Here is a 15,545-nt window from a genome sequence, read left to right as displayed (position 1 = left end):
ATGCTACTGGAACCACAGCTGGTAAACCAAAAGACGCAAAACAAAATATTTTTAGACATTAGCACACACTGCAAGCACTTGGCATATTCATCACAGATAGCCTATGAATCATTACCCTGGTTTTGACAGCTATCTCATTACACTGCCAGGCTACAGGCTAAAACTCCCTGTGCATGATAAAACCAGGCCATGAAGAAAGTCTTTGTAAAATTCAGTAAACTACTGGGGGGAGTTTTCCAGTATAACTAATAATGAAGTTAGGATATGAAAGAGAGTTGACAAAAATATCTTCTTTAGAAAGCAAAATCAAATCTGCAGATCTTTTAATCTTTAACTGAATTCTAACGTGTCTTTGTTAGCCATTTCTCATCATGCTATAACCCAGTTCAGTGAGTTTTCATGCAAACACCCATTCATACACCCACCCCTCCATGCAATGGAAAAACTGAGCAGTACAGGAGAGCCACTCCAACTGTTCCTGCCTGGACTCACCTTGGAGTGGTCTCTCCACCAGGAACACCCAGCTGAGCTTTCACATTTGATTCTCTGTGTAAACCCCAAATTTATTTTAATAGCCACAAGAACACCAACAACCCAAATGTCAGCAGAGTTATAAGCACATGAATTTATACTCCAGGACAGAGTGGTTCATGATAATTTAGGTGTGCAAGACAAATTTACATTTCCCTCCCTGCCAAAAAAAAAATCCTCTAAACCCTATTATACTATTTTTTCAAGCAACTAAGAAGATCTGCATCAAATAAAACATATTAATTAACTCAGTGCTTGAACACATCCTCTGTAAACCTTCTGCTGTCTCACACGGATTTTCACACCTACCAGTTCCCTGGCCAAACACCTCATGCCAAGATAAAGAACACACCAGAAGAAACAACACCTGGCTGAGGCCAGGGTTTTTCCATGTCAGGTGCTGCCTACACAGTGTAACCCAGCACTGAAACACGTCCCACGGACTGCAGGAGGGGACAGACCGATGCTCCAAATGCCACTTTAATCCCAGGGAGGTTGGTATCTTTCAGTTGCACTGACTTCTGTTAAAAGAGAAACAAGCAGTTTGGAAGATCCCAGGGCTCATAAAAAACAGAGATTTTTCACTCTAAAGAGAGATGTAAATCATTACTGTGTAATATTGACGGTAACTAATTTACTGACAGCTCTACTGCATTTCTCATTGCTCCATCTGAGATTTCACCTTTATAATGTGCTGCTCCCATCCAGTGGAGGGCAGTTCCAAGAGCTGTAAACTGTGTCACCCAAACAGTAAGAAACAGCATTTTCCTGTCTGTAAAGAACATTCAGCAAGGAAGACGAAAGGAAGACCTTGTATGAACTTATACTGACTAAAAAAAACAGTATTAGAGATGGGATATTAGGTAACAAAGAGTACATTTATCAGCCAAAGAATTTACAAAACAGCAGATCACCACCACTACTCTTAAAAGAAATCTACAGAAAAAACAATCTGCAAAATCTTTAGGCAACCTCATGTTTTCAAGTTACCTCAACACTGGACTTATATGTCAGTCTTTCTCATGGGAGTTTATTATTCAAGTGACATGAATAGTTTTAAATAAGCCTCCACAGTTAAATGGACTATTCATAGGTGAGATGACTGGGACTAAGTTCATAGGAATAAAAACTAGTTCTGAAAAGCAACTGAACTACAGAATAGATTTCAACTTGGAAGTCACGGTAAAGATCTGCAGCTCACAGAGCAAAAAGACCAGGATAAGAGCCAAGAAAAGAAACAGAGATGCAGAACTCAGACACTGATCTGAGGTGAGATGGCAGAGCAGGGAAACCAAGGGAAGAGGGAAATCTAGAGACAAAATGGGCTGAATTCTACCAGGACATGAGTCCAGTCTTTTGTGACTATGCAAGTAAAATTATATAAAATTTAGCAATAATCTGTTCATTTCAAAACTAGTTTAGGTATTTAAAAATATTTCTTAATGTTCTTATTCAGGACTGTTTTTAAAACTCAGTGAGTTGCAAATCAGTATTTTCCTTGCACAATCTGAAAGCCAAATCTGCTAGCACCATGAAAAGACCTCAGTCCAGCCTTACAGTCCAGTCAAAAACAAACACATTAGCACTCTACAATAAAGATTGTAAAGTAATTTTTGTTGACAGCCTGCATTTAATTTTTTCCAGTTCCTAATGAAGTAACAAGACTAGGTATGTTGCCAGCTTAACTGCTAATGTGTTTACTTTACTCCTAAAGAAGGGGAATGGAGTTATTACATTACAGGTGAAAAACAAAGCCTTCAGCTTTGCTTAACCTGAACTAGAACCCCATATATTACAGCAGCTTTTTCAGGTAACAATGAACAATCCATCAAAGACCATAACCTAAAGCTTTCCTGTGCTACACTTGACTATAATGGAAACAGTGAATGCCAGATGGCCTTTTCATTGTCTCCTGATCTGAAGAACCTGCTAACAAGCGCACCCTTCAGAAGTGAATTTTTGAAGTTAGCTATCCATCTCAGTACACACACGGCAGATAGCACCCACTGTAAAGTTTAAAATTATTACCTCTGTAAAAATAATCTGCTCAGCATTCCATCTGCTTTGCACCAGTTTCCCTATTCCATGCACTTTTATTGCTCCACCTATTGCAATACCTTATATCCAACTTGGTTATTTCTTAAGAGGTTTTGTAGGGCAGTGACTCGTGCACTTTGTCTTCCACCTTTGAATTTAAAACTGTGGGTTTGGATCCCAACCAACCACATGTACATTAATGCACATTGTTGCATTTGCTCTGGAAACAGAATAATCAAAATGCCATGACAGTATAGAGGGTGTGTAGACAGTCACATGTATTTGGTTATCAATACATATCAATACAATGTGTGGGCTTTTTCCCAGAAAAAAACCCAAACCCCCTTACTTATTAAAGGACAGAGCAGACCTTCTAGAATGTCTCACTGGTTCCCGACCCATCTACATAGTTTCAGTTTTAAAAAGTTTCTTTGTACTACAATTTCCAAAGTTTATCTGTGCTACTTTTTACAACTGCCTCGTGAGAAAGTATTTCTGTATTTTATTAACTGTATTTCCAGTTGCGAGGATTATGATACACACACCCAGGTTACATGCCAGGTGGGGCACAGCTGCAGGTACACGGCTGTTGGGCTGGGACGGGCGGCAGGGCTGCAGCCCCTCGCCTGCGCACACAGGGGCACACGGCGTCAGCGACAGCGGACCCGGAGGTGTGTGCTGGCTCTGCGGACACCGCCGGGCTGCGGGCACCCGCGGCAAATCTTCGCTAACCCCGGCGGGAGCCCCCCCAGCTCCCCTCCCGCGGCCCTCCCCGTGCCCCGGCTGCCCCTGCCGTTCTCCGGCCCAGCGGGCCCGGCTTACCGCGAGCCTCGGCGGGAGCAGCAGCAGCGCGGCCAGGCTGAGGAGGAGGCGGCGGAGCGGCTCCATGGCTGCACCGCGGGGCCGCTCCCCCCGCACGGCGCTGCCTCCGGAGCGGCGCGTCCGGCGCTCCCCGCGGCGGGCGGGGCGGGCCCAGGGACCGCCCGGCCGGGACACGCACGTCACCCGCGGGCGGACGGGCCGCGCCGGGGGCCGCGCTCAGGGACTGCCCGGGCAGCCGCCGGGACGGGCCCCGGCAGCGGCCGGAGATGTTCCGCGGCTTCGAGCCGCTGCCGGAGCCTCCCCGCTCGTGTGAGCCGCGACCGACCCGCCGCCCGCTCCGGGGCTCGGCTGGCAGCCCCATGGGGAACCGCGGGGTGCGGTGGCAGCTGGCTACTGCTGATTTGTTTTTATAAAAAAAACCCTACCTAAATCCAGACAGTCGCCTTCCTCCCCCAGCAGCACCCTGCCCGGAATAACTGCGTGGTCAGGCGTTGGAAGGGGCTGCCCGAGGGAGGTGGTGGAGTCACCGTACCTGGAGGTGCTTGAGGCATCCGGCTCTGCCACTGAGTGGTATTTAATGGTTTGGGGGCTACAGTGGCAGTGCTGGTTGGACTTCATGATCTTAAAGGTCTCTTCCAACCTTGATGACTCTGTGATTCTTGTGTTCCTAGTGACTTTTTATTTTCAGAACAGATCATGCCAAATGTATGTCAAAGGCACAGCTTCTGCTTAACAAACAGCTGTGCCTTGCAAGGCCTTAAATAAATGCAAAACCAGCCCCAACATGCTCCTTTGAACCAAAAACAAACAAACAAACAAACCCCCCCCAAAAAAAAAAAACAAACAGGTCCAGGCTTCTCTGAACAGATAAACACAAAAAGTATTGAACCAAAAGGAAGAAGCTTTAAACAGAAGAGAATAAATTTAGAGTGCCTGGCAAAGGTCCAGTGTTCAGCCACCTATTTATATAACAAAGCCACTTTGTCCTTGTACATATTGTTTGCTTTTTAACAGTGATATCACTAATGGAGCTGCAGGGCACACGGAGTGGAGTTCTGGACATGCCATATGCACACACGAGCTCCCACAGTGAGCGTGCCTTTGATGGTGGGCAGGAGATGTAATAATCACCCAGAATCACAGAATATCCTTCCCTGGAAAGGACTGAGGATCATCAAGTTCAACTCCTGCACAGTCCACCCCAACAATCCCAGCCAGTGCCTCAGAGCCTTGTCCAAATGATGACCTGACCTATATGTCTGAATACATAAAAATATGCTGGAGCTACAAACCACACTGTGATTGCAGTTCTCTGATGTGTTTGTTTATGGTGGCCTTGTCTTTTAAGAATTTGTGGCACTGTGTGTGCCATGGCAGCAGCACCCTACATCCTGCTACATTAGGGGGGGAATTTATCAGTTGCTGTATAAATGCGGTAGTGTGCCAGATCCAAGCTGGAGTTATTTTACACGAGTGTCTCCCAAGGCCTCACGGGAGATTTAAAAAAAACCCCTAAAACCGTCTGAGGTAGGAGCGGAGCCGAGTGTTGGCGAGCACCTTCAGCTCCCAGCTGCTCCCCTCAGGAACCACCTCAGCACCCGCTCTGCAGGGGCAGATCTGACCGGGGCCTCAGCTTTTATATTTTTAATACTGAGCCCTACTTCTTAACAGCAACAAAGCGCTAGAGCAAATTAGAAAGAGAAGAGTGCTACTTTTCCTGAAAAGGCCTCACACGGCGGGGGGCGACACGAAAGCACCGCGCTGCCTCAGACTCAGCCTGACCTCCCTCTGCCGCCCCGCCCGCTGCCCTCAGGCGGGCCCGCCCAATCCTCCTGCGCAACTGCAACCAGATCAGCACGTGCCCCCGGATTCCAATTCTATTGGGCGAGACGAGGAGGGCGGGGCTAGCCTGTCTATAAAAGGGAGCACGGCGAAGGCTGAGGCCTTTCTTTCGGCGTGGGCAACGAGGTGAGCGCTGCAGCGGGAGCGGAGCGGGCGGGCGGTGGGGCCGGGCTGGGCTGGGCCGCGGTGATGTCTCTAGACACGTGTTAGACTGCTGACATACGTGAAGCAAAACTACTGCTGAGCGCCCCGGCTGCGTCCACCCAGCGGGGCGGCCGGGCTGTTCCGCGTCGATAACCTCCCCGTTACTCTCGGTATTTTGCAGGGCCCGTGCGGCGAGCGGCGGCTGGGAGCGGCGGTAAATAAAACTTGTATCACCCAGAACGTGTGCGGCTGGTTCTTGGCGCGTGCCGCACTGCCTTTGACCCGGCGGGGCCCGCCTGGCGCCGCCGGCCAAGCAGCGGTGCTACAGCGAGGCGCTTGCTCATAACTGGCGCTGCTCGGCCCCACCCGGGCGGCGCTTTTAAAAGCAAGTGACATTTGTTTGCGAGGGCCGGGGCTCTGCCGATCGGATCCTGCTGCCTGCCCTTGTGCGAGGGGAGCCCGTTCCCGACCGAGGGCAGAGCCGGGTCACTCACCGCGGTTCAGTGTGACTAGCTTTCATTTAGTAGTTCAGGGTTAAGTTATAAAAAGGACTTCAGAAAAGGAACGGAAGTCCCTGCCTGGCTGTTGCAGGAGTAGAGAGCTGGGTGAACCAGCTTGGAGGCAGGAGAAATGCATCCAGGGCTGGGGATCGTTTTTCTCGTGGTGAAAAATAAATTGAAAGACTGTCGTGACTAAGCTGCAGCTCTTTCAGGGCCGCTCTTTTTTTATACATGTTAATACCAGAGGTACAGCATTTTGTGTCATTACAAAGATCTATAACCACACAGGATTAGACATAACAGAAATAGGGCAGAATGGACGGGATTACTGAGCACCCAGAGGCTCCTGCAGGTAGCAGAAGTGGATGTGTGTCAGCTCTATTCTGTAACTGCTGGTAATACTTTCACAGTTTTACCAGGTATGTAAACATATTAAAGCATGCTCCTCATGAATACCCACTGCTGTGGTGAACGTAAGTTGCATGACATTAAATTCAGCTTTTCCTTGCAGAGCTCAGCACTGGTTAACCCTAAGATGTCGTGCCACAACCACCAAGTACATATAGTCTGCAAAGCACAGGACACACATTAGGAAGCTGCCTTGCTAATGAAATTTTTAAAACTTAAGCTAGATAGTGGCTAAATGCTCTAGAAAGGAAATTTACTAAATTATTTGACATGGGATAAATTTATTTAATAAAACAAAGCAAGCAGATTGTAGTTACCCACAGTTTATGAAGTGCAATATGACAATCTTGTGTAATAAGTCTAAATCTTTACACATTAGTGCATCTAGTCCTTTGACTTTAGTTATTGCACATAGAAATTAACTCATATAAAAGACCTGCGTACAAGACATGCAGACTTCATGAAAGGCAAATAATGCCTACAAAATCAGCAAACCCCAGAATATACACAGCCTGGAATGGTCAAGGAGGAGTTCAGGTAACAAATATAACTACTAATATTTCAATTAAAGGTAACCAAAATAGGTGTTCAAATATAGAATTAATTTTAAATATATTAAATGCTTTTGTTTCAGGCAAGGTGCTGTTTAGAAAACCTTCAATATAATAGCTTCATTTAGAGATGGTAAATCATCAAGTTATACATGGAATTTTTGATTTACATCAAATGTGACAACATAACATACAAAAAATTTCTTAAAAAGTTAAATTGGAAAAAAAAAAAAGAATCATGTTATAAAAGGAGAGCCAAAACTCACCTTCTCTGTAAACTAAAACATCTTCTGACATCCATGAGCAGTTGGCAACACTGAGTATCAGAAAAATATTAAGTGTTAAGGAGTGGATATGTAGTGTTCAAGCCTTGAATTTACTGCATACATTTAGCCTTGATTCATTACACCTGACAAAAGGCAATTCCCCCTTCCCCTTTAGTTTTGGCCACTAATTAGCAGAAAATCTTTAATCGTGATCAGCTTAAAAAACTGCAATGCTTGAATTCCAATGCCATAAAGTCCAAGAAATCAATGCATGGGGTCAAAATCTGTCAGCCACAGCTGCTTCCACAAGCACCAGGTGCTGTCGTGTCCGGGGCTGTAACTGAGGATCCAGGCCCATGCCTTGGGTGTAAACACAGTGCAATGGAAAACTCACAGCAACAAACTCCTGTCAGAAAGAACTTGAGTGTTTCATCACAGCAAGAGGCTCTGCGCACAGTTAGGTCACTACTGGAGATGTGCAGTGTTGACACTTGGTGTGTGTGTGCTCATGTCTCTATAAACATTCAGAATTAATCAGAAACCAAGGTGATTGTACCTCACTATAAGGCGGCTTGCTATGGTTTGGTCTCATGGCTTTACCAATTTTTTTTCTCATTTACAAAAATCTGACAGTCCCACCTTCACTGATAGTTGTGTGTTTTATGGCTAATTGCTTCCCAAAAAAAGCACAAGTTCTGTATGAAAAAAGTAATGTGTATACAGCACATTGAATCACATTATTACCTATACATCCAATTTACATTCTTTTATCCTGAAAGCATTTCATATTTCGATTGCTTGACACAAGCTATTGACTGCAGAAGTGAAAGAACATAAAATAGTTCATTCTACACCTCCAACTGCCTGAGAAAGAAAAATATTCTTCCAGTTTTATAAATTCATTCCTTATTTAGGATTTTTTCCATTTGGCACGCAATTCCTTTGCTGCCAAACAACTTTTCAATGCTTTAATGCACATTAACATAGCATGAAAACAAGCTGAACAAAAGGTGCATCAACAATCTCCTTGATCTGTTACATTTGAGTTCCTCCTCCCTCCCCACAAAGAACAGGTCACCTCAGCCTCCCAGTTAAAATTCTGATGGCAGCCAGTACAAAAATAAACCGACAGCTTAATGGAATGGAACTTCATGTAGTTGAAGTACACGGGAACAATAACCAGGCAAGTGAGCACACAGGAACGGGGAAAGGCAGTCCTTGGGAGGGGGGAGAGTGGCACAAGTTAAGGACAAGAACTACAGCACAGTTTATAAAACCATGAGAGTAACTTTCATAATACTGTAAACTGCAAGAGTCTTCACATATCATGGTTGATCAGAGGCCTCCATGCTCAGATCTTGAGGAGGGCATGTGGAGGAGCGGGGATCCATGGCTGAGTGCATTAAAGGAATATAGACATCATCCATGTTTGGCATGACAAAGATTTTCTAAGAAAAAGATGCAATGAAATGAAGTTACATTACATACGTCACTTGAAACCTCAGTTTTCCAATTTTAGTTTAAAAAATGCAACACATGTACAGAGAAAAGTTTCTCAAGCTCAGCATTGTTTGAGTCAGTGCAATGTCCATTAACTGAAACCATTTTGTTGTGTTACAGTTATAAATGAAACTGAAATATTAATATCTTTGCATATTTCATTCAATTAAAATAACACTACAGGAAACATCACCAACTTTTCCTATGGCTTTCTCAGTTCTTAACCGTCCATATACTTTCAAAATGCACTTTTAGTAAAATAACTTATTTTGATTTCTGCTTGATTGTATAGGTTGCGGTCCAGAATCAAGCTGGTCACTATTCCTATCCTACATGTATTTGGAGGGGGCTTCTTTCTTTTTGCACAGTGGTCAACGTGATTTTTTAAAAAATTACTTTAAAGGAAGCAGTAAGATGAAGTAGTGCCTTATCTGTTCTTAATTTTAGGCAACAGTTTGGTCCTCTATCATCTAAGAACATGTAGGATCATGTTCTTATTTGAGTACTGCAAATTTTACCATGGTACCTATTTCAAAGAAATGTCATTTTAATCTCTAAAACAGATTTCCACCCAGGTCTACACAGAGTCTTGAGACCGTCCCAGCAGTCAGTTTCAGCTGAGCTCGCAACATCCATCCCACTGGCCAGAAGCAGTGAAGGACATGACTAGTTATAAATAAAATAGGGGACATGCGAAAATTGAACACCCCACCCCTTTAATTGACCAAAACTACCATAAATGAAAGGAGAATGTGAAGGACACACACCTGGAACTCTTGTTCCAGTTTCCTTGCTATCCAGTCTGTTACATGAACCAGAGTCACTTCTCTCTCACCAAGTTTTGGCCGCGCTTTTAACTCCAGGTAGGGAGGCCTTCGGAAGCCGTACCTTGGGAGAGAACACAAAGCAGGATTTACTACAGACGCCCCAAGAAAATAAGTACTTAAACCTGTAACAATTTGCTCTTAATAACAGTTCCTACCTCAGTTACAACTCATTTGTACTTCTCCTTGCCCACAACCCACCTGAGCCAGACTTTACCTTTTTTCTTAGCTGCAACCCCTCAAGTAGCACACCTGAAACATTGCCCAGCTCTGCTCTGAGCTCCTCTTACCATATTCTGTCAGTGGGTGGAGGTGGAATGTTAATCACTAGTGTTCCTCTGCACTCCTGTACTTCAACTGTTAGCAGCAATGGAGTATTGGAGACCTCTTCAATTTTTTTCTTAATAAACTCAGTCTCTGTTGCTTTCTGAAAGTATTTTGACTTAGTAATTTTATCCACAATTCTCATGATTTTACTTGTCCGATGTCCTCCAACATACCTTTAGATAGAGAATAGAAAAAGGACATCAAGATTATTTTCTTAAACCTACTTGCTAAGACAGACACGGGTTTTCTATTAAATCATTAAAGTTTTTGATATTAAAAATTCAGGCCAAGCAGTACATCCTAGGGCCTGCACCCAGCAGCTGTATTCTGTCAGCTACAAGTGCCTGGCAGAAACTCTGTTCAGTCTGAACACTCTTTCCCAGATAGCATTGGAAACACAACAATTTTTAAAACTGCAAATACACTTATATCACTTATGCCAGCAAGCTGGCATGAGAAGTGACAACTTGTCTACTAACATTCAAAAAAAAAAAAAAAAATTGTATAGACACCAATACACCAAGATGTGCAGAAATCATCAGCATAGAAGGCCCAACCATTGTGTCTAATTATTTAACTGTGTGTGCTGAACAAAAATGTTCTAAGGTACTGCAGCATTTACAAGTATAAGTATGCTGAAAAAGAAGAGGAAAACAGTTTTGGCAGTGGGTGGAACGATATTCCAGAAATGGGTAACTGTCTACAGAAAGTGGGCTTTTCTTGGCAATTGTGTCAGACAGCATTCCTGGCTTTTGAAACAAACGCTTTAGGGGCTGAAAATGTTTTTTCTTACCCCTATCTCATGTTGGAAATACATACTCCAAAAATAGCATATTTCATATTTTCCACACACTATATCATGTCTAATTGTGGCTCTTGGTGTTACGTAGCAGAGATAACCTTCCTAAGGAAATGACATTTTCCTATCCAGGGAAAAATAAAATTATTCTTATACAAACTTAGACAGATTTGTCCTTAGCACAACATAAGACAAAAAACTGTTCAGCTGATATAAAAAGGGAAAATGAATTTAACTTTGGGATTTTATACTAGCTGTATCTTTACCCAGAGAAAGAAGTTATTCTCCCATCAGATTCTACAGTGGTAATAATGCATATTTTTAATAGGTGCAAGAGATCTTTTTCAGTATTTTGCATTAAGATTCTTCATTCTCCCTCTTTGATCTCTTTATCAAGAGTTATTTATATGATTATGAATTTCAAGGAAATATTAAATGCATCAACTGCGATAATTCAAACAACTCTTCAAATAATTTTCAAAAGTCTTCAGGAGTAAAATACTAAAATTCTCTGGAACATTTTGAATAAGTAATGAGTCTGCTGGTATATTCACTGTAAAAATCACTTAGATATATTCAGACATAGAAAACAATGTGGTTGTCTCAGACATTCTGGGCTTAGGCATTCAGCTTTCTCCTTGCATGGCATAATTGCAATCAGATGCCAAAAGCAAAAAAATCAGAGCTGCAGCCAAAACAAGGAATGATGTGGCATCACTGATGTTGGTTAATTTTCTTTGAAATCCATGCACAGCATCAGAGGGCAGTATTGCACAGCCCAGACACACGAAATCCTCAAGGGAAAAAAAAAAAAAAAAAAACCAACCAAAAAAACAAATCAAATCTGAGCTAGAAAAACAGGCTTGAGTAACAGTTGTTTTCTTAAAGAAAAGAAAATGGAATGCTGGAAATAAGGGATCAGCAGGATAAGCATAGGGGTAATACTGCATAGAGAGGGTTTCAAGTTTTCACACAAAATCCTGTTCTTGGCTCTGCTACCAGGTAGGACACGCTGGGGAAAGTCCCTAGAGCTTCTCTGGCCTCCAGCAATCCAGCAGAGGAGTTGCCCAGGGCAGCTGGGAGAAGTCTCTGCAGGGCTGGGGTGAACAGGGCTCTACTGCTGCCCTCTGCTCTGGAAATGGCAACTGGGGCTCCTTTACTGCTTGGACAGACTCACACTCTGCCTTTCTGGGGGACAAAGAGCATCACAGCACTGGCACCAGCTATCAGGTGTGGGGGGAGGGAAGGATTAACAATCAGCTCACCCTTCTGCTCCTGGGGTCACCTGCTTCTCTCCTGCCAGCTCAGGAGCATCATCTTCCTCCGAAGAGCCAGCGCTGGAGGACTCCTCATCGCTGTCTGCGAGACAATACGCCCTTGGCCTGAAACTGAAACAATGCAATTTCCAGGTCAAATGCAATATCCTTAAATAGCTATTCATCCTGTACAGCTTTGGCTGACATTACAGGTTTCTGAACTGTCCCCTCCCCTCTTCTATAAACGCTATCTAAAAGAACAAAATCAAAACCACTCTGAAGCCAGTCTGGGAGAACCAGCTTTCAAAACAGAAATCTGTTTTCCCCAGTGGAACATAATCCTTCATGAAAGAGGCTGGCACGGGGGTGGCTATTCTACATATTCAAATCACATGTGAAGATTATTCAAAATACATTTGGAAGCATCTCTGTTGTTGCTCTTGGTTTTTCATGAGCTGGGCAGAATTAGGATTGGACAAACCATTTAGTTTGAATGTCATGGAGAAAAAGTGAAGTAATAAACAAGTGTTGCCCTTTGGGCACAAAATACCACACAGTAGTGACTAATTCCTAGACTTGAACTGTGGAAGATTTTACATGCATAGTCAGAAAAAAAATTTCAAATCTTTTAAATTCATTTAAATGAGAGAAAGATACAGTGGATACACTTCAGAATTAAAATATCTTTACTGAATGCAAGAGCTTGAAACAGTTACACAACGCAGGCTTCAAAAGCATATGGCTTTAGCCCTAGGGACTATACCCAGGAATATAATACTCTACAGCATGTTCAGAATACACTTTATAGCTGTGTCTTCTTTTTTTTTGTGTGTGAGTGTGAGTGTGTGTGTTCTCGGAAATGTATTTGAAGCATTAATAACCTCAGACAAGACATGGACTGAGGCCACTGCCTGTTCTTCTGCACACAGAACAAACTGGTGGTTGCTGCATGTAAGTCCTAATGTAAAGGGAAGGTTCAGGTGCAGTTCACAGTGTACAAGACTCCTTCCCCACTGGAGCAGTAATCCCAGGACCTGCTGGGTCCTGAAGCATTTCCTACCCAGCCTGTGGAATCAGAACTGCAAAACCTCTTCCTATCCAGAGCAGCATTTTGTACCTGCAGAGGAGTGAAGGAGCAAACCAAACTGAGCCACCTCCCTGAGGACACGGGGGTGGTGGGTGGTGCCTGTCACTGGCCCAAATAGCAATGCTGGAGCTGTTCCTCCCACAAATTCACGTTTTAAGGTCAGATTCAAACTGCACATTTTTCACCAGGGTGTGCCTTCACTTGTCTTTCCTGTGCACGTTTTAACATGCAGCTCCAAGTGTGCTCAGGGCATTCTCAGGTCTTTCAAACGTGCCACCTTCTTACAACAAGGTGTTTTATTTCCTAGTTGAAGGGGTCCTCTGAAGTGCCTCACAAGCACCAAGTGGCTCAGACCACAGGATTTCCTCGCATTAAACAAAGCAACAATAAATAAGCTTGAGTGAGATTTCAGGGGAGCTCTGTATACAATGGACCATTTATATGACACAAACATTGGCAGAAAAAAATCACTTTGGAGCTACTGTATTGTTCCTGTAAAGATTGCACAATATTTTATGAATTGCCATTTGTCAGTTTGTTTTTATGTGGTTCAACAAAGCCAAAAGGACTGATGGGTTAAGAAGCTGCAGTAACTTTGGGTTAACCTGCCTGCTTTTGCCTCAACTCCTGTTTAGCAGCATCTGTAATGTATTACTTTTATAAAATCGGCAATTAAATAGTTTCCTACCCTTTCTAAGAGCAGCATTTTCCTGAGAGGGCATGCAAGACAGCATTACCAGACTGTGTCTCAGCACACTTCACTTCTATTCCAAACAGCAAGTGCAACAGTGACCCATTTGTCTTCCTTTACACTGACAACAGCCACAGACAGTTAAACCCCAGAGCTGTTCCCCTCCTCCTCTCTGGATGAGTAGGTGCCTTTCTCACACCACTTTGTGGTTACTGCATCTCAAGAGATGGTTTGTTCTGAGCTCCTAAGGGCCAGAAATGAGCTCAGCAACCAACACGCATCACTTAAAACATGACCATGGATGCAAACACATGCAGAGTAATTTGATTTGTCACAGCAATTGTCAACTGATAATTTAAAAAGCCAGTAGAATTAAAATGAACTAACACATTAGAAGGCATATATGAGACTCAAACTGTTCTATACTTTTCAGTTCTTAATTTATTTAATCCATTTTGTTTAAGGAAAAAAAAACATGCAACAAAAAAGCCCTCACCCAAACTAGAATACATTAGACTTTATGTAAAGCTGCTACCTGGCCCTGAGCTTTGAAACATACCAGCCCTGTGCAGGGAGCAATGAAGCTAATGCTGATACCTTCAAGTAACTGGTTGCTTGGCTACAGGCACTTAAATCTGCCTTGCTGGGTGCCTATAGGTCAGCCAGCAGCACTGATTTTTACATATGAATCAGAGTGTTCACTAATTATTTCTGAGGCTGTTCCTGCACTGAACAGATATGAAAATACACAAAGAAAATCCTGAAGGGGTGGAGAAGAAAAGCAAGAATTTGATTTGTATAGACATTTCCTCTATCCCCCATTTTTTGGGCAGGCAGGATTAAATAGATTTTGAAAAATTCACACCTACCAGTTATAATGATGTAAATTCAGGAATATTTATTTCAAGCAGTGACAATGAAAATCTAGGTCAATTTAAAATCCTCTGAATTTTTACCAGTGTATGAGATCATTCAGCCATTAGTTTTTTTCACATTTATTTTCTTGTCATGACTGCACTGAAATATAGTGCTGCTGTAAGTATTAGTTCAAGCTACCTCAGAATAAATGGTCAGAGCTATGACACAAGTATACAAAGCATCTAGTATCTTAATTGTGAAAGACCATACTATTTTGTTCATAGTTAAACAAATGGCCAGATTTAGAGACTATTTTCTTGATTTGTAGGCAGTGGTTGTACATCAAATCAGAGACCACCTACTGTTCAGGGCCTGCAGATATAGGTACAAAAAGAATACAGCACCAAAAAAAATGGACCTCAGAGCTGGAAGTGAATCCATCCAGGGATGGACCTTTGATAGGTGCCACTCACTAGGTTAATACAAATGGACAATAGATGACATTCAAACGTTGCCAAAATGAGAGGGAAAGCACAAATACAAAGGAGGTAAGTAACTGTGTGGTGTCTGCTAAGTAGTTTATCTACATTAAGGCATTTCACTTAGGCATAGCAGGGAAACAGACTATAGCTAGGAGGAAAAATAGAGATTAAAGCAGAGATGTGATTACTCCCACAATGCAATAAAGTTTTTGAAAAGGCCTTTTACATAACAATTAGAGTCTGTTTACCTTCCTCATTGTTTGCTACTCCAGCGGTTTCCAGCTGCAGCTGTACCATGCTGCAGTAGCCTGTTACGCCTATCTTTATTTCTGCAAGTGTGTATCTCCAATATTTGAGTTTTATCTGACTAAACCCCAAATCAAGCATAAGACAAAACGAAATTTTAGTCACAGGACATTTTAAAACCCAAGTGAAATATATATATATAAAATAATTGTACCACAGAAGCCTTTTATTAAAATTATTTATCAATAGCACAACCAAACAAAGTTGCACAGAAAAGCCACATCCCACACCCACTTGTATGAAACATCCCCAAAACTCCTTTCAGTCTACTGCAGAGTCAGAGCTGCAAATACAGAAGGAAAATCCCAGCTTTT

The 15,545-nt window shown here is 42.9% G+C and overlaps 2 protein-coding genes, 1 long non-coding RNA gene and 2 other non-coding genes across 9 annotated transcripts in view; 3 read left to right on the top strand and 2 right to left on the bottom strand.

The window, feature by feature from the left end:
* Positions 1-4,127, bottom strand: part of ERN1 (endoplasmic reticulum to nucleus signaling 1) — a 32,483-nt gene extending 28,356 nt beyond the window's left edge. The window contains exon 1 of the mRNA XM_030287542.4: positions 3,391-4,127. Within this exon, the coding sequence (XP_030143402.4) occupies positions 3,391-3,456 (66 nt within the window). The 5' untranslated portion in view covers positions 3,457-4,127. The remainder of the gene's footprint in view (positions 1-3,390) is intronic.
* Positions 4,128-5,121: 994 nt separating this feature from the next.
* Positions 5,122-7,071, top strand: LOC140685251 (uncharacterized). Its single transcript, XR_012058570.1, has 2 exons — positions 5,122-5,358; positions 5,558-7,071. It is a non-coding gene; the product is annotated as an uncharacterized lncRNA (long non-coding RNA).
* On the top strand, positions 5,416-5,478 carry LOC115497699 (small nucleolar RNA SNORD104). Its single transcript, XR_003963269.1, has one exon. It is a non-coding gene; the product is annotated as a small nucleolar RNA SNORD104 (small nucleolar RNA).
* On the top strand, positions 5,643-5,774 carry LOC115497700 (small nucleolar RNA SNORA50). Its single transcript, XR_003963270.1, has one exon. It is a non-coding gene; the product is annotated as a small nucleolar RNA SNORA50 (small nucleolar RNA).
* Positions 6,546-15,545, bottom strand: part of TEX2 (testis expressed 2) — a 45,851-nt gene continuing 36,851 nt past the window's right edge. For all 5 annotated transcript variants that reach the window (XM_072936953.1, XM_072936955.1, XM_030287536.4 and 2 more), the window contains 4 exons: positions 11,817-11,939; positions 9,716-9,925; positions 9,369-9,489; positions 6,546-8,549 (listed from right to left, as the gene is read on the bottom strand). In XM_072936953.1, coding sequence (XP_072793054.1) covers positions 8,427-8,549; positions 9,369-9,489; positions 9,716-9,925; positions 11,817-11,939 — 577 coding nt within the window. In that variant the 3' untranslated portion in view covers positions 6,546-8,426. The remainder of the gene's footprint in view (positions 8,550-9,368; positions 9,490-9,715; positions 9,926-11,816; positions 11,940-15,545) is intronic.

Source organism: Taeniopygia guttata, chromosome 18 (assembly GCF_048771995.1).
Source record: "Taeniopygia guttata chromosome 18, bTaeGut7.mat, whole genome shotgun sequence".
In the NCBI taxonomy this organism is placed as follows: domain Eukaryota; kingdom Metazoa; phylum Chordata; class Aves; order Passeriformes; family Estrildidae; genus Taeniopygia; species Taeniopygia guttata.
The sequence above is the reverse complement of the archived record's forward strand: the minus strand, read 5'-3'. Positions and strand labels throughout refer to the sequence as shown.